The sequence below is a fragment of the Asterias amurensis genome, chromosome 20, assembly GCF_032118995.1.
Source record: "Asterias amurensis chromosome 20, ASM3211899v1".
Lineage (NCBI taxonomy): Eukaryota > Metazoa > Echinodermata > Asteroidea > Forcipulatida > Asteriidae > Asterias > Asterias amurensis.
The window spans coordinates 5,554,483-5,572,270 of NC_092667.1; the positions used below are offsets into that span (position 1 = coordinate 5,554,483).

A 17,788-nucleotide genomic window follows, 5' to 3' on the forward strand; every position below is an offset into this window, starting at 1 on the left:
CTGACAGCGCCCTCTTCTGAATGCTCCTCCTCCAGCCCATCAAATCTCATAAAGGGGACAGAATGATCTCCGGCAGACGGAATTCCCGGGGACACCAGATCCCAATTCGAACAAAAAATAACGACGGCTCACACAGAGTTTACCAATATTGTTTATTCCCCACCTCGCTCCTTGGTCGATCCCGGAGGCGGCACAATCCACAGCAAACCTTGAGGTCCTCCTCACATTGTTACAATATCATTGTTTTGGTGAGTCTATAATAATTGTTCACAGGGGGCGGGGGGCGCGGGGCCGGGGGATACAGTTCTGATTTATAGGGTTAATACAGGTTAACTAGAGTCTAGTACAACACAGCTTTGGAATTGACAGTAACCGAATTGAAACGTGATTTGAGTTTATAGTTTGTGATCTGCTGACACAGTAGCTTCCCGTGAGCCATGGTGCTATGACTTGGTTAGTTTCTATCGAACGGGACAAGCCCAAACTGTCTTCAACAGCCACAGTCTGGTAAACTTGGACTCGGATTTCAATAAGGTCTAAAACAATTTGGGTTCAGCACTGTAAACAAAGGTGTCCTGGCAAAAAACAAACGCGTATAACAAGTTTTTTGGTGGTGTGGGTGGGAAGAATTTTAGTTGAAGCTGTAATTCTCTTTTATAATTTTGACCAACTTTGCAAGAGGGCGAGTGTGTGTTGTCTGCGACCCCGATGTTTCAGTAGGAATTTGTTCAAAGCGGCCTTGTGTATCCGCAATATTTATGGAACTTATAACAATTTCTGGACAGTTTTACGTCCTCTTGGACTGGGGTAATTTTTGGAGTGGTTTGAAAAAGAAAAAAAAAAACATAACTACGGTTGTCAACTTGCGAGAGTGGCAACGACTCACCCCGATGCATGGGCCAATCATAACTGTTTACAAAAAAAAAAAAAAACATTAGTACACCTTTTTAGGGTAAACAATACAGGTGAAACTTTAATATTTTTTTCTGCCAAAAGAAGCATCGTAGTACCGAAGCTAATAAGGACACACACTTCAGCTGCTGGTGGTCATGATTGAAGGTGTTGGCAAGGTGCGGGGTACCACAAGGGGTAGTCCTTGGCCTTTAGCTTGAAAAAATGACGAGCATGTATTTATAACAGTGGCTAGGTCAGCCCTGATCAAACTAAGTTATTATTCTCTCACATACAAGTACAACGGTTTTAAAAGCTACATTCTAAGTGAATGTTTAATACAATGGAAGCGGGTAGCACCAAGAATAGCGAATTTTAACTTACTATTTTACTAATGAAATCGAATTGAAAAGAATTAAAGATAACAAGTATTTAATTTGGTGCCATCTCCCATCCCCTTCCCTGCAAAAAAAATAAACATCAAATAAATAATAGGCCGATTATAAAAGTAAAATACCAAAATAATGATCAATAAATGTTAAAAATCAAACCAATAAACACAACAATAAACATCAATCACCAAAATAGGCCTACAACAAACTAAAAGGGGTTTTCAGTCTTCCTCCCCTAAAAACCGGATCCTGCCCTTGAACAAAACGTCTGGGTCCAAGGGCTGCGTTTTGACACGATGGTAATGGGGTCAAAGCGAGCCAACCCAATATTCTGCACCCCTACCAGGCACCCTACTGGGGCACGTTGCCAGGTCCCACGACCTAGCTCGAGACCTCTACAATGTGTGAAACAATGACAGGTACGCAGAGAAACAAAAAGAGCAACACACAAACCGCTGCACACCACTGCTAGCTAACCAAAAATGTCCCGTGATATTATTATAATAAGGCTTCACTTTTTGACCCGAACAGACGTTCTGCTACTGATTTTGAGAATTCGATTAGGTCGAAAATTGTGAGGACGTTATCCGCTCGTGTAGGCCATAGGCTTATATACCACATAAATATCCAATCTAGTCATTTTGACCTAGGTCTTTTAACCTTCTTCGAGACAAGAAGATAGTCTCTTTCAAACAGTTTGTGCCCCAAATTCATTAAGAAGGAGTCACATTTATGCATCACTGACCCAAGAAGACAGTCAGAGCACACTGTTCGAAACGTCGAGGAGAAACTGACTCTTCTCAAAGCCACTATCCACACATTTGTTTTACATAGTGCCGCCGCAAACCCCGTTTACTTTGCACCCCAAACTAGGAATCAGATTAACATTTCCAAAATAACGGTTATTTTTTACCGTATCATTAAATGCAGTCGACACTATTGGTAGTTGTCAAAGACCAGCCTGCACAGTTGGTGTATCTAAACATATGCATAAAATAACAAACCTGTGAAAATTTGAGCTCAATTATTCATCGAACTTGCGAGATAATAATGAAAGAAAAAAACACCCTTGTCACACGAAGTTGTGTGCGTTTAGATGGTTGATTTCGATACCTCAAGTTCTAAACTTGAGGTCTTGAAATCAAATACGTGGAAAATTACTTCTTTCTCGAAAACTATGGCACTTCAGAGGGAGCCGTTTCTCACAATGTTTTATACCATCAACCTCTCCCCATTACTCGTCACTAAGAAAGGTTAGATGCTAATAATTATTTTGAGTAATTACCAATAGTGTCCACTGCCTTTAATATTGCAGCAAATAAATGTTAATGGCAGTGTGTATGCTTCTGGTAATGTTCACTTGTACCCATACCTGTGTGTTAGAGTTCGCGGTTCGACCTGGTGGGATATTCAAATAGAAGACTTTTATGGACAGCAGACTTAACAGGTCCATTGTTCTTGGAAATGTGCGCATGCTCAGAACGACGTACTCGATGGAAATTGGAAAGTCTGCTGCCACCTAGCGTTCAAAAGTATTCATTTAAAGCGGCACTGGTTGATCGGAATACCCAAATAACTCGGCATCAATTTCATATCTCTTATTAAGAGCAGTGATCTCTGTCTTATTCAATAAAGATAAATATTTATTCGCTACGGAATCACCGGAGCTATTGGTAGGGTTCGTTGCCTTCGGAAACCTCACGGCTTTTTCGAGTCCCGTTGCCTTCAAAATGAGTTCCGAGTCCCGGGTCAGCTTATCGAACTCCCCAATGAAGTCGTACCTCACCAAGCAGGGATGGCACATTTTATACACCTCGTTCCAGTGTTCCGTCGGTCCGTAGTTACCGAAAATGTTCTGGGAGTCGGAGACGTACCGTGCAAACTGTGGAAAGTCAACCTTGGGCAGGATCTTGTCGGATTTGTTATAGTTACCGGATTTACCCTGGATGCCCGGCATGACGTTCCGTTGTAAGCCACGGTTGTCCGGATTGTCCTTCTCAAATTTGTCCCTGAAACATGAAACCACCCTCTCGACCGGATCCCTTGTGATCATGAAAGTGGTGTAGTTTCTTAATCGCTGTTTTACTTCGTCTAGAGTGAACTTTGATAGGTTTGGAATTGGTGTGTAGTGGGCACCCATATGGGAAACATCCTCGACTCTTTTGAATTTCTCAAGTAACACCAAAAGAATTCGCTTCCAGCTTGTACATCCGATTTTGGGAACGTAGCAGTAGATGATTTTGTGCGAGTCCACAACTAGGAGATGGTTGAGTGTTTTGAGTACCGCTTCAGTTAGGTCATAATTGAGGTTGGCTGCCCTGGAATCACCCCGGAGGGACTTACATGTATCTTGGACGTGTTTCTTTTTCAACTCTTGCTCATGCGTCCATTTTTCATACAGAGACGAATTGGATTGCATGTAACCCTCATTGTTTACGATGTTGATGCTTTTGTTCTGCTTTTTTGTCGAGGAGTTCATTGTTGAGGTTTTGTCTTGTGAGGCTACTGGTAGAGAGGTACTATTTTGCTGGTGTTTAGATAGTGGGGTTCCATCTTTGTCGGGCTTAGGTAAAGTTGGGGGAGCACCTTGGTCGTGCTTAGGTCTAGTTGGGGTAGCACCTTGGTCGTGCTTAGGTCTAGTTGGGGTAGCGTCTGCTTTGAGGTCATTGTGGTGACGCAGTGTCAAAGACTGGTCCCGGCCACTGGTTACATCAACCTGCAAAATCAAAAATAAAAACAATCATGAATAAATAACATTTCATTTAAAACAATATTTACAAAATCAGATTCAGTCAGTATCAAACGTACACGTGTTTATAATGAAATTGTCAAAGTACCCTAGACCAGCACCAGTCATAATTGAAAATCCTAAGCAAAAAGACAATTTATCGGTCCCGTAAACAGTTGGCTTACGGGTTGCTGAACTCAAAGCCAACAAATGACTATTCAACTCTGCACACAAGGGATCAGAGTGACCTCCACTTGATACTCTCAAATCATTATCAAAACCTTCCTCTTTTCTATTTCTGTCCAGCTTCTGTGAAGCGCTTTGTGCTAGAGGGGCTATTATTATTATTATTATTATTATGAAATGTCAAGCTGTTTATAACTATATAAATGAGCGAACTTCGATGACGGAAAACTGCTCATTACTTTTTGTAGCATGCTCATTCGATATGAAAGTGAGGCAATTAATTTAGGATTATGCCCCTTGGAAAAAAACATCAGCCCAGCTTAGTCTCTGTTAGGTTACAACGATGTCCTTTCTTTATAATACAACAGGTATGTTCTCGTCAAATAATAGGTTACAAAAGACCCTCGACGAACAAAATAATGTCCAGACATTTCCTTCTACTTCCACGTCTGCTTGCACAACCGTTCCACCTGGGTGCGTCTCACAATGTGTACTGGAACTGTATGACACAGGTGTACACATAAAGTGCGTGTACGACTGCAGTACGGCGGTACGCACTGGTACTTGTCTAACGTCTAGAGTTTGCTCTATGCTTACACCAACATTACGGAAATAAGTCTGGTGTTGAATAACTTTATATCCTGCTCAGAAATATGTAGTCTTCATCTTGAAACAACAGGGGATCGATGACTTCATTAATATCATGACTTATGATATTGATGTGCATGTTCACACACGTTATACCCTGATAGTCGGTGTACTTTTGCGTGCAGTGTTAGTTTTCTTCCTCCATGATTCAAGAGACAGTGTCTTTAACAAAATAAGATATTGATAACATGACGAGTGTACGTAGAGCTTCCGGGAACGGTGATCGTTTGCGGGATCCGCACGGAGATCCACGCCGTGTGAAACGTCAAAGTGACGGCATGGATGAACGGCGACGACCTGGTGGTGTTTGCTTTATGTAAGTATTTGTGATGATCAATAGTTTGTTAACGATTGGGTCAACCGTGTATTAAAGAGTGCGGTTCAGTAATGTTTACCGAAGAACGAAGGAAAATACATGGTTTACCATAAATCGATATGAATAATTGGTGACTAATATCGCTTTGTTGATTCATGTGTGGGCGCATCCATGTGTGATTTATTTGAATTGCAAGCGTTTTGTTGTTGCTACAAATACTGGACAAACTTCCGTATCTGCCACCATTATTGTATTAGATGAATTAAAATAGTATATAATTGAATCAAATGAGATATTCCTTTTTTCGAAGAATGAGCGAAAAGGTGGTGGCAGGATACGGAACGTATTCCAAAACACTTGTTTTATCAACTAAAGATATTATTAAGTATATTAAAATTCAAGCATATTATGACTTTCCCTCTAGCTTGTAACTTAAGCTTGAAAATATCCACATATTTGATCAAAACTTGGTATAAAGATGAGCATGGTGGGCAAACTTTCCTGGAAATATGTTTTCCTTTAATGCTATAGGTATGATTTCAGAAATGTGTATGAACATTATCTTTGATCTCGTGCGTTAAAAACTGTTTGAAAACGTTGATTTTTTTCTTCGCTATTTGCTTCTGACGCTGAGGACCGATTGAGCTAAAACTTCAACAGGTGTTTATTTCATGTATAACTTAGAGCCACACAAAGTGTATCCACTGGACGTTGACCATTACCAACACTAGCTGTGCGATAACAATTATCCGTTAACCACACTCTGAAAAGCGCCACTGTCAGTAACGCTTCTCCGATTCAAAATTTGTGGGACGAGGTATAAAAAAAGATATCTTTTTCCATAACCACATTACTTCGAAGTGAACAACTTCTCAAAGATATACAACCACACATTCTGCAATTGTGCCTTCTTTTATTCATGTTCTTACCAAGTAAATTTGTATCACCGTAATTTTTTAGAGCAAATTCATTTTCTATCCCGCTATGAGGTAGTTTTGAGGGGAATCCCACAAGAATACCCAAACAGGCGCCCCTTACAACGTGTCAGTCAACACAATACAAATACAAACAAACAGCAAGAAATCGCAGCAACCAACGCCATATTATTCAGGGGTCTAAGATAAAAGGGAAGCCGACAAAAATAGCTTTGCTGATTGACGTAACTGGTATTTCCATGTGAAAAAGAAAAGATATGAAAGCTTGCATAAAAAGTCGAATATAAAATGCAAAAACTGAGTTGTTAAAATTGACACCATGGGGCAAGTTCGATCAGCAACCGTCATAGTAAATGTTCCATGATTACCTTTGCATGAAATACATCCTGGGTACCAGGCAAAATCGCCCAATGGTCAACAAAAGTCAACTATAGTCCCTTGATCGAACTTGCTCCTGGGTGTTGTAACCTTAAGATACCGAAGACAAAAGCAAAATATTAACAAAGAGGGTGTGAAAAAACACAAAAATAATGTATTTGTTTCTGGCAGAAATTCTATCTGAACACCTTATGTTTTGTATCTTTTCTGTATCTATATGCATCTGCATCCATGGTGTGAATTTAAACACCACAGGCTATGCATCGTAGCTCATTTCCATAAACCAGATTGTCAACATGGTTTTTATAATTTGTAGGCCCTCGCTGTGAAGTTGACGCACTAACTTAATTCCACTTGAAAAATAGCACCTGCTCTGTTCCCATTGTGTTGCCAAACACTTCTCAGATCTGGGTCTGAGTTTTTAAGACAGAAGTTTTTTCTTTGGGTGGTTGTATTGCCAGTCATCTCTTGCCCCCGGCAAAGTCGCCCCCTGCGAAGTTGCCCCCAGCAAGCTCGCCCCTCCATGTACAAGCTCACCCCTACAAAGTTGCACCCCCCCCCCCCGCCAGAGTCGCAGAAGGCAACTTTGTTGGGGCGACGTTGTTGTTAAGGACGAGTTTTTGTATATAGACTTTGTAAAGAGTGGGCTGTCTAAAGCAGTTTTTTGAACCGCTGTTGAGATATTGCCGAAAATCCGGTGCGAATAAGTCCAGGCTGGAAGAATCATCCCCCATAGGAATACACAATCTGAGAAGCGTTACTGCAGTAAAGCTTCTCAGTTTCAATTTTATTCAAAATCTTTTTGCATAACCACATTAGCTACTACAATTTGGTTTGTGGTAACACCTTGTCAGGTAGAGTTTGATCTTACAGAACTGTCTTGCTTTATTCTACTACCGCGGAGTAGATTTATCGGATGTTCGGGAGACTTCTCAGTTCAGAAAAGAACCGTCCTGCTTGTTAACTACTACCTGGGCGGAAGGTATACATAATTGGATGGGACTACTACTTTAATAGCTTTCAGGGTCGTAATTAACTGCACTACCGCGGAGTCAGTTCTTGAATTGGTCTCAACGTTTGGACTAGCTTGCTCTAGTCTTCGTCAGGTTTACGAAGTGAAATTACTTACGAAGTGAAATGTTTCTCAAAATGCTTTTACTATCGAAATCTCCTGTATTACGCTTCTAAACAAAGTTAATTTGTTGCCGTTCATTTGTAGGGTGCCTACCAACGGTATAGACCTTTATCACGCTGTCACCATCTTGGTCATACTCCCTGTTTCTATCACAGTAATGAATGCTAACATTCATTGCGCAAACATGGCACCAGACTATTATTTCGTCCAGCCTCAGTTTGGTTATAATGAGTTGGAATGGAGTAAAGTCAAGATGGCCACACCGTGATAAAGGTCTATACATTCCCTTTAAGTTGTTTTCGAACATTACCAATCCTACATTTAGCTCGTGGGTGGTACCCGGATGCAAGAACATTCCACTACCCTGGAAGAAACATTGTATGGGACTATGATATTGTCAACAACCGTCACGACCTCAAACCCTTTATCCAATCTGTCACAGTTAAAATAATACCTTTGGATATTAAAGCTCAAATGTATTTTTATTTATAATAAAGAGTATTAATTTTGGTTTTACCCATAAACACCAATGTGTATAGGGGTAAAATCAAAATTAATAATACAAAATTAATATTTTTTCTTTATCTATTCAATAATAAAGAAAACAACAACTTTTAGGCAAAAAAATAATATTCAAGACCCCGAATTTCAAATCGATCACACCAAGGAAGTTCACATCAAATTACGCGTATTAATACACAAAGTACCTTGTAAATTGATACTCAACATTCATTTTGGTGTTATCCATAATACACCGATGTGTGGCATTGTAAACTCAGTTCTTTCTCAAGTTTTGTGAACAAAATCACAGGCGTATATATTACTCGGATGGGATTCGAACCCACGACCTTTGCAAAGTTCTAGAGCAGTGTCAAACCAACTAGACCACCGAGATTGCCCGGTAACTATAATATAGAGGCAGTTCGAATCCTCAGTTTTAGCAGCGAGTATTGTAACGATTTGATAATATTCTTTATCCCCGGTGAACATTAAACACCTATTAAATTGATTGCCAAAACCAAAACCACAAAACCGTCAATGCAAAACTTGAAACAGAGGCTCATACTTAAGAAAACCGATTATTTTTTATCAAAAGAAACAGTTATGATCGCCTGATTTTATTATTTATTTATTGACTAAAGCATTCTCTTAAAACGATTTGTGGGTTTTGCAAACCTATGTTTATGTTCTTCGCAATAATATTTAGTGCGTTTAACCGGAATCAAATTACAAAGTAACGCATTGTCTTCCTCGTAAATCATTTTAATGGTCGCCTCCATTAAAACAAAACAAGGTTTTTCTCAATCCGTAGGGAATACAGTTACTTTAAGACTGTAGAACATGATTTATGGTGTAACGTAGAGGGGGTTCTTTTTGATGTAACATGACCAAGACTTTGTTATTGATTTCGATCACGTGCAGGTATTCGAGGATCCTGGCTCGTTTCTGGTACGTGATCTGCCTGCTCGTTTTCCTGACGGTGGGGGCGTACACCGCTTTGTCGTTGACAGCGTACGAGCTTCCGGACTTTTCAAACCCCTCGGAGGTAAATTGTGTTATTGGATTTTTGTTTGTTTGTTTGTTTGTTTGTTTGTTTGTTTGTTTGTTTGTTTGTTTGTTGATATGATATCTTCACAATGAAACTCGGCAAAGCTCTCAAAAGAGAATATAAACGCACAACTGGCAACGATCAACACATCTTATAAAATTATAATCACATCTATGGTTTTGAAATATTGTAAACCTAAAGTTATACTCTTGAATATATAATAACTTTGTGGGGCTCTTACAATAATACATCGTGTAACCCGAACATTGGGCCTCTGTGCGTCAACTAATGGGGAGACTTGATAAATTCATGCATTAAAATTTGTCCTATGTGGCTTAGGAATTTGAGGAGTCTTAGAGGTACAATTGTCTAATGAGTTTCAAGGTTCAATTTAGATAAGATTTCCAGGGAAGAAGGAGAAGATGGAGACGAAAACACAAACCACCCAGGACAATAACAAGAGGTGTTCGTGCTCATAATATTTCACGGACACTGACATAAACCATGCTAAGTTCCTCAGGTTATTCACTTGTTGGTTTCTCTTCAACAACACTTTTGATTAATTCTTTATACTATGTTCTCCACAGGGCTTCGAGACGCGTGGTACCGTAATAACATCACGTTTTGTAAGTCTCGGAAACCTTGTGGATGATGAAGACCTAGTGATGACTCGCCCTCTAGCGGTAGACAATAGCCAAACAAGGGTGAAACGACAGACCGGAGCCGATGCTGGTGTCCAGTTTTGTTATTCCATTGGTAAGTTCACAGTAACAATATCTCCAACCACACGTTATTTTTGTAGCATTAAAAAAGTGCACGATCTGAAGGTGTCCACTCAAAAAAGCTTAACACAATAATAAAAATTAAACAAATTCTGGGGTCGATAGCACAAAAATAGTCAAAACTTGGGATTAGTCCTAGGACTCTGTTAGAAACTTATGGCTAAAAAAAGTTATGAGTAGTAACTCGTCACAACTCGACATAAGAAACTTCATTTCTGCCAATCAATCCATTGCGCCCCCTACGTCACTGTTTGAATAGTTTCCAAGGAGACAGTGGATTTTTCACAATAATTGCATTTTGTTTGTGCTTTTTTTTTGTGTACAGAATATTGGGGCGAGTTTGTTCCCGTCATGGTGTTTGAGACAGTAGACCGCGGAAACATGCTCACAACGTCGGCAATCAAATCGGTTTGCTCTACCGGGGAACGGCTCGTCACGACCCATCCCTCGTTCACGGCGAACTGCCTCTGTGTCGGTACCTACACGGACAGAGCCTGCCCTAGCACATGGTCTTTAGGTAACTACATAGCACTGTTCTCCAACAAGTCATCGTGTGCGGATATATCGGACGAGGATGTTGCATCCACTATGGCTTTACTTCAACGCTGCGCAAAGTTTGTGCACAACGGAACGCGGTCAGAGCGTGAGTTCGAGTATGCCGTACCCGGTTCGATCCCCGCTGAATGCAGTCAACATAACTATGCTGTCCATACTGTGCTGTATTATCTTCTACCGGCAGTTTTCACCAAGGGTATACTAGACGGCGTGACACCATTAGAGAGTCGAATCACTGCCGTGTTTTACCCGATATACGGCCACCAGAGAAACATCTTAGAGACCATCTTTACGGAGAACATTATGCCAGTTGCATACGAAGATGGGATCACAACAATCAAGGCTGTGGATTTCTTCATCAAATTCAGACTGTTTTCCTCAAACCTCTTCGCAGATAGTCTGTACATGGGCATTGGGATAGGCCTCATCTTCCTCTTAATCTGGGTGTACACCGGGTCGTTTTTGGTTACCCTTGCGGCACTTTTCAACATGATATTCTCATTGATCCTTGGGTATTTTTTCTTCACTGTTGTCTTCAGCAGACCCTTCTTCCCGTTTGGGAACTTCATGACTGTGATCTTGATTATAGGCGTCGGTGCTGACGACACCTTTGTGTTTATGGACTTATGGAAGCAGTCGAGAGCAAAGCTTGGTATCGAGGACTTGCCACTACTTGTCCATGAGACGTTACGTCATGCTTCGGTCACGATGTTCGTCACAAGTGTGACTACAGCAGCTGCACTCTTTGCTACCGTCATCAGTGACATCACAGTGGTCAAATGCTTCGCTGTTTTCGCTGGTACCTCGATCATGATGAACCTGGTCTTGACTCTGACGCTGTTGCCTGCCGTCATCGTTATGCAACATAAAATAGCCGTCTGCTGCTGTGGATCAAAATCGCAGCGTTCAACACCCAACACTGAAACGAAATGCACGAGTTGTCTAAACATTTTGTTCAAACCGATCACAGTAATTGTTGAGCGCGTTATCCCATTCTTAGTGAGTAAACTTAGATATCTATGGATAACCCTTTTCACACTGTTGATGATAGGTGGCGCTGTTGTGATCTTCTTCCAACCAGGGTTTCAACTTCCTTCCCAAGCTGAATTTCAGTTCTTCGCAAGCTCTCACCCTTTTGAACTGTACGATTTTGTTTACAAAGATCAGTTCTCGTTCAGTGAGGAGAATTTTCCTGATGCCGATGGTACCATCATCTGGGGCGTCCAGGCTGTGGATAACGGGAATCACTGGAAACCTGGCGATTCTGGAACTTTAGTTCTAGATGATAGTTTCCAGTTCTACGAGCAGGAACACCAAACGTGGATGCTGAACTTCTGCGCAGAGCTCCGTAACCAAAGCTTTGTCAATCCGGATGAACCAGTGAGATGCTTTATTGAAAATTTCAAATACTACATGGAATTGAGCTGTACAAACCAAGACGTATCCCCCTGCTGCAACCAATTTGATTTCCCATATGACCCCGCTCTCTTTGACGTCTGTCTCAACGCGTTCGCAACCAATGACCTTTTCCCGGATCTTTACTTCCGGAGAAATAACTCGGAACTCGCAGTTATTGGAGTCACATTCACCACACAATATCCTTATACTTTTCTGTATGAATCAAATGATGAATTCTGGCAGTCCGTAAATCCCTGGATGGAAGAGAAGATCAGCTCAGCCCCGGGTCCATTACAGAATGGATGGTTTATTTCCAAACTCAACTACGGACTTTTATTCTACGATCTTCAGCAGAGTCTTGCATCCGGAACTCAAATCTCTATGGTCATTACGTTGGCAATAGCATCCGGAATCCTACTCCTGACTATCCAGAATGTCTTGATAACAATTTGCGCTATGGTTACAATAACAAGTGCTGTTTTTGTAACAGTAGCTAGCCTCGTTCTTCTTGGGTGGGAGTTGAATATCATCGAAGCGACTATCATCACGTTGGCTGTTGGGTTATCAGTTGATTTCACCATTCACTACGGTGTGGCATTCAAGCTCTCTCCTAGCTCGGATCGTGACCAACGTACTCGCTACTCATTATCAACCATGACGGCTGCTATCACCATAGCCGCTCTATCAACCTTCATTGCAGGAGCTCTGGTGCTGCCCGCTACGGTCCTCATCTACTACCAGTTCGGAGTCTTCCTGATGCTTGTAGTCAGTGTCAGCTGGAGTCATGGAACTTTCTTCTTTCAAGCTCTTTGCATTACAATTGGTCCGCAAGGGAGTTGTGGCGACGTACCTTGCCTGCCATGCTGTGAATGCTGCAGGCTGGGCGAGAAGCCCAAGAAAGCTATTAAGGTCAAACCGGCTCATAGGTCCACCGTCACCCAGAGTCACGATAACCCACTTGCAAGACATATTGTCACTGAAGAAAGAGTCCAGACTATCAGTAGGGGTTTTGTCGATGCTGCCCCTCTAGAGGGATCTGTGTTTTTTGTGCAGAACAACACAACTCAAACCAATGGTCATATCCCACCCGGACAGTACGGTGTCCCAGAACCTCGCACCAGCCATCGTAACAGTTCCACACCTCAGGGTCACAGGAGAACATCCGGCTCCCTTTGGCCACACGATAACCATGTGACCCGCGAACAATATGACCGATATGGATCTCTTGGTCACAACCAAAGAGCAGTGGACCGCCGGTCAGTAGTACCTAACGGATCAGTAGTACCAAATGGGGCGAACCACAGAACAATGGCCCGTGAGTCAGTAGTGCATGGGTCAAACCAAAGAGCACTGGCCCGTGGGTCACCAAACGGGGCAATCCAAAGACACGCCTCGCATGAAAACATCTACGCTGGCGCACCAAACTTTAATCAAGTTTACACACTTAACTCTGTGGTAGACTTTGACCGCTTGCCTCAGTCCTCTCATCAAAGCCTACCAAGACCAAGCGTGCGATAGTGGATACACAACTTAATGCTTGGACTTGTATGCAAGTTAATGTTTTAAACCACAGTCGTACCTGAGCTGAAACTCGGATGAGGGTAAATAGTTAACTGCTAAGCCAAAGTTAGCAGGAAATCAGTCTGAACTGCACATGTGACGTGGTACCCTTACCCTATTGTAGTAAGCGAAATCATTTTTGTGTTGAACTACTTTTTGTGCATAAATGGAATGTACATGTTTGGTAACCTATATAATGTTGGTTAAAAGCCTATTTAAAGCAGCTTTCGATAAAAGCAAGTTGAGAAACATTTCACTTCAAAGTTATGTATCTATGGTTGCATTCCATAAGCTTCCCTGGGTCCACCCCGCGGTGCTCACTCGGGTGAGCTCATGACAAGAGTTAATCGAACGATCACACTCGCCCTCTCGTGATGACGTCATGGCCCCCAGTGACCCACTCTACAAGCAGGGCACTTGGGGCTGACCCGGGTGAGCCCCTGGATTGACGTCAAAGTTATTGGAACGTACCGGGGGCAGACCGGGGTCGACCCAGGGCAGCTTATCGAACGCACCTTATGAACATATATCAGCTTTTACATGCGCTCTAACAATTTGAGTCTGAGAAGCGTTATTGTCGGTGACGTTACTCAGATTGTGTTATCGAGTCAGGAATTAATCTGCATGGACATAATTCTCTTCGGATTTTTCGGAGATATTTTAAAATACATGACCAAACCTGAGGAAATTCGGGCTCAAACCGTTATGTGAGTCGGGAAAAATATAGCGAAATATCTTACACAATTTACAGCTTGTAAAATTGCCCGAACTACTATGCTCTTGCGGGTATTCATTTTGTTAGAGGTTTTCTGTATTGTTTTCTCGATTGTGACTTCATTTTAAAGGGAAATATTTCTCAGAAAACAGGGTTCAGGGTTAGAATGAACCTCATTATCAGTGAGCTTTCACACTTTAGTTGAACAACCTCTTTTGATTTATGAATCCTGTATGATACCTTTAAGGTGTTTTAGCTGTTTCGACATATAAATCGGAACATCTCTTGTTTGCGTCAATAATTGTAAAATCTGTTCCGACATATAGGGCAGACCTGAAAAACCCGAAGCGATTAATCAAAGTGAACAACACGGAAAAGCTTTGTGTTAAATAAATATTAATCAAATTAAAATGTTATATCTTTAAAGCTAATGTGCGTTTGATGAATTACAAATTTAAACTTAATTTTGGCATTTTTATATACTATTAAGACAAAAAAATATATTTTTGAAATAAATATTATACTATTGCATGTATTTTATCCTTCAAGTTCAGTTTTCATTCTTAAATTATTGACATTGGTTAATTTAACCCATGGTTGGTTGCAATGTTGACAACGTTCGGCGGCAACTTATGTTTGAAAGCAAGTTACTGCGCCTTGAACACACAGCAGGGTGGATACGTGCGCATTACAAGTCTTATTATTATTATTATTTATTAGTTACAAATTATTGTAGAATAGTTACAGTACCTGTGGAATCAGCTTAGTCTTCACTTCAGCCGCTTGATCTGTAGGCGATTTCTTTGTATCTGCAAAGGAGAAAATGTGCAGTTGGTTCTCTTAAATGGTCGGAATTCCCCACAAAATCATATTATACCAAAATATTATTTTGGCCAAAATTAGCACACGTATAGATACCAACAAAAGTACACGTAGGATGCTGACGTAACACAAATTCTTGAGACAACAAATTACATTGGTGTTTTTTTAACACCCTACGATGTTAATTTTGATAGTCTGTGCTTTATCTATATCTGACAACACCCATAGTGTCAGTTTTAACACCCCCAGTTTTTGCAGTGAAATATGAACCGGGCAGAGTTGGTCAGAAACAAAATCGTGAAGATCACAGATTTACATCAAACTTACACGGTCTTATGATGATGACAGTAGAAAACATCCCTTGAAATATTTCTGCCTGAAATGTCATATCTGATGAGAATAAATAATTTAACTTTGCGTTTTGGAGTTCATCATTCAGTGGGCGTTTGGCTCATTTTTTTGCATCAATGTCATTCAAAATATGTAATTGGTTTTTCACTATTCTCTCGTGACCCAGATGGCCGATCGATCTCAAATCTCTTCAGGTTTGTCAGTTTATGTATATGGTGGATAACATAAAGTGCTTACACTGCCAGCAACTGTTTTGTTAGCAAAGCCAATTCTGAAATGTTTCTTTAAAGGAACACGTTACCTTGGATCGGACGAGTTGGTCTATAAAAAGCATTTGTAACCGTTTGTTATAAAATGCATATGCCTGGTTAGAAAGACGTTCTAAAAGTAGAATACAATGATCCACACAGCATTGTCTCGAAATTGCGTGTTTTTCCTGTTACTTTGCGAACTAACATGGTCGGCCGTTTATGGGAGTCAAAAAGTTGACTCCCATAAATGGCTGACCGTGTTAGTCGAAGAGGTAAAAAGAAAACCGCGCAATTTCAAGGCATGGTTGTGTGGATCATTGTATTCTACTTTTACAACATCTTTCCAACCATATGCATTTCTATCAAACGGTTACAAATGCTTTTCAAAGACCAACTCGACCGATCCAAGGCAACGTGTTCCTTTAAGGCTGTTTTTTTTAGCCAACCTTTCTCTGACGTCGCACAAACGATTCCACACACATCTGGTTTAGCTGTCCTCCAAAGACTAAGGTAACAAAGTATGAACAGCGCCACAAGTAAGCAGGCCAACAACGATAACCTCTGCTTAGAGCAAAATTTCCGCAACCTCAATCTCATGTTTACTCCACATGTACAGCTTGACTTTATCTGGGGAGGAGGTTGAGGAGAAAATGATTTTTTTTTTATCAGAATGAAGATCAGGTTTAGGTTTGTGGAGTTAAGGTAAATTACAAAATAAGGGCGTGTCAAATGGCCCTTTCACACAAGGGCAATTTAGCAAGGGTCCCACGCTAAATTATAACATGGTTGGAAAATTGTACACAATTGGCCTCCTGTGGAGGGACAACAATTTTTTCAAAATGTTACCAGACACTGCTACATTTGACAACCATGCTACAATTAAGCAATGGACCCCAGTTAAATTGCTGTCGTGTGAATAGCACTAATAGTGAAGTATCTTCGAAGTGAAGCTCACGTTAAAGATCTAGAGTTTAATAATATAAAAACAAACACGGAACAGCTTTTTCTATGTCTAGTATATTTTCTGAAATATTGTCCAAAAAAACCACACCTATATAATGCCAATAATAAACGCCGTAAGGCCACAATCCGCCCCAAGGCACTCAATATGAGTTAAAGGGGTGGATTACAAACGATAGAGGGCATTGGAACAGAATTTCTACCCAAAACTTTGTTTGCATACGACTCACTAAAATAATAACAATGGCTTCTTAAAGGCAGTGGACACTATTGGTAATTACTCAAAATAATTATTAGCGTAAAACCTTTCTTGGTGACGAGTAATGGGGAGAGGTTGATGGTATAAAACATTGTGAAAAACGGCTCCCTCTGAAGTGCCATACTTTTCGAGAAAGAAGTAATTTTCCACGAATTTGATTTCGAAACCTTAAGTTTAGAACTTGAGGTCTCGAAATCAACTATCTAAACGCACACAACTTCGTGTGACAAGGGTATTTTTTCTTTCATTATTATCTCGCAAGTTCGATGACCGATTGAGCTCAAATTTTCACAGGTTTGTTATTTAGACCGTGGGATGATCATCAAAAAGGGCTCTAGTTTTCGAGTTTTGTGGTCTACCCTCTGCAACTACCTGAATTTTTCCCCAGATGTTCTTATGGTAGTCCTGAATAACATGTGAAAGTCGTCAAGGGCAAAACTTGCACAGTAATGAGTTATTTTAATTAGAAAATAATTAGAGAAAAATAGCGCCCTCTATTGGTCAAAACTGGAGAACTATGCACAAACTCTATGGGCAAATCACCAAGTGCACAAACGAATGGGGAAAATATACTGGCTTATTTATTTTGCTTTCATTTACAGGTTTCAGCTCTTTTCTCCCAGATCTCAATTAATTAATTATTTAACGTCCCTGGACATCAATCATTTCCCAAATTGAGTTATTTCAATTGTTTCAAATTAATGTCACTAACAAACTTTCTGGGCCTCATTTTGGTCATTTACTACGTCTTCAGAGCTTAGACAGGCCTTAATTAAATTGTAATCGAATGAATGAATGAACTTTACAAAAAAAGGATATTGTTGACAAGAGACACACATTAAGATTTTTTTAATTTCTTCTCTTCATATCATAATGACACATTTCTAGTACAATACTCATTGTTTTTATGATGAATTATGTTACTTTCTTGAAAAGGCCCTTTTAATTCCCCCAAACAATTCAATTTAAAACAATAA

The 17,788-nt window shown here is 40.6% G+C and overlaps 2 protein-coding genes across 3 annotated transcripts in view; one reads left to right on the forward strand and one right to left on the reverse strand.

Annotated features, from left to right (window-relative positions):
- Nucleotides 1–1,015: 1,015 nt before the first annotated feature.
- LOC139952762 (carbohydrate sulfotransferase 11-like) overlaps nt 1,016–17,788 on the reverse strand; it is a 44,399-nt gene continuing 27,626 nt past the window's right edge. For both annotated transcript variants that reach the window (XM_071951988.1, XM_071951989.1), the window contains exons 2-4: nt 16,039–16,219; nt 14,919–14,977; nt 1,016–3,999 (exon numbers count right to left, since the gene is read on the reverse strand). In XM_071951988.1, the coding sequence (XP_071808089.1) occupies nt 2,824–3,999; nt 14,919–14,977; nt 16,039–16,219 (1,416 nt within the window). In that variant the 3' untranslated portion in view covers nt 1,016–2,823. The remainder of the gene's footprint in view (nt 4,000–14,918; nt 14,978–16,038; nt 16,220–17,788) is intronic.
- LOC139952758 (protein dispatched homolog 1-like) lies at nt 4,741–15,419 on the forward strand. The gene is made up of 4 exons (XM_071951982.1): nt 4,741–5,161; nt 9,032–9,155; nt 9,746–9,914; nt 10,266–15,419. Exons 1-4 carry the CDS (start codon nt 5,034–5,036, stop codon nt 13,409–13,411), a joined length of 3,567 nt encoding a protein of 1,188 aa, XP_071808083.1. The 5' UTR covers nt 4,741–5,033; the 3' UTR covers nt 13,412–15,419.

Bases quoted from the DNA above. Each gene is read 5' to 3' on its own strand.
- LOC139952758 (XM_071951982.1), top strand. From the start codon at position 5,034: ATGACGAGTGTACGTAGAGCTTCCGGGAACGGTGATCGTTTGCGGGAT. The intron at 5,162-9,031 runs GTAAGTATTTGT...GATCACGTGCAG, and splicing joins CCTGGTGGTGTTTGCTTTAT to GTATTCGAGGATCCTGGCTC. The intron at 9,915-10,265 runs GTAAGTTCACAG...TTTTGTGTACAG, and splicing joins CCAGTTTTGTTATTCCATTG to AATATTGGGGCGAGTTTGTT.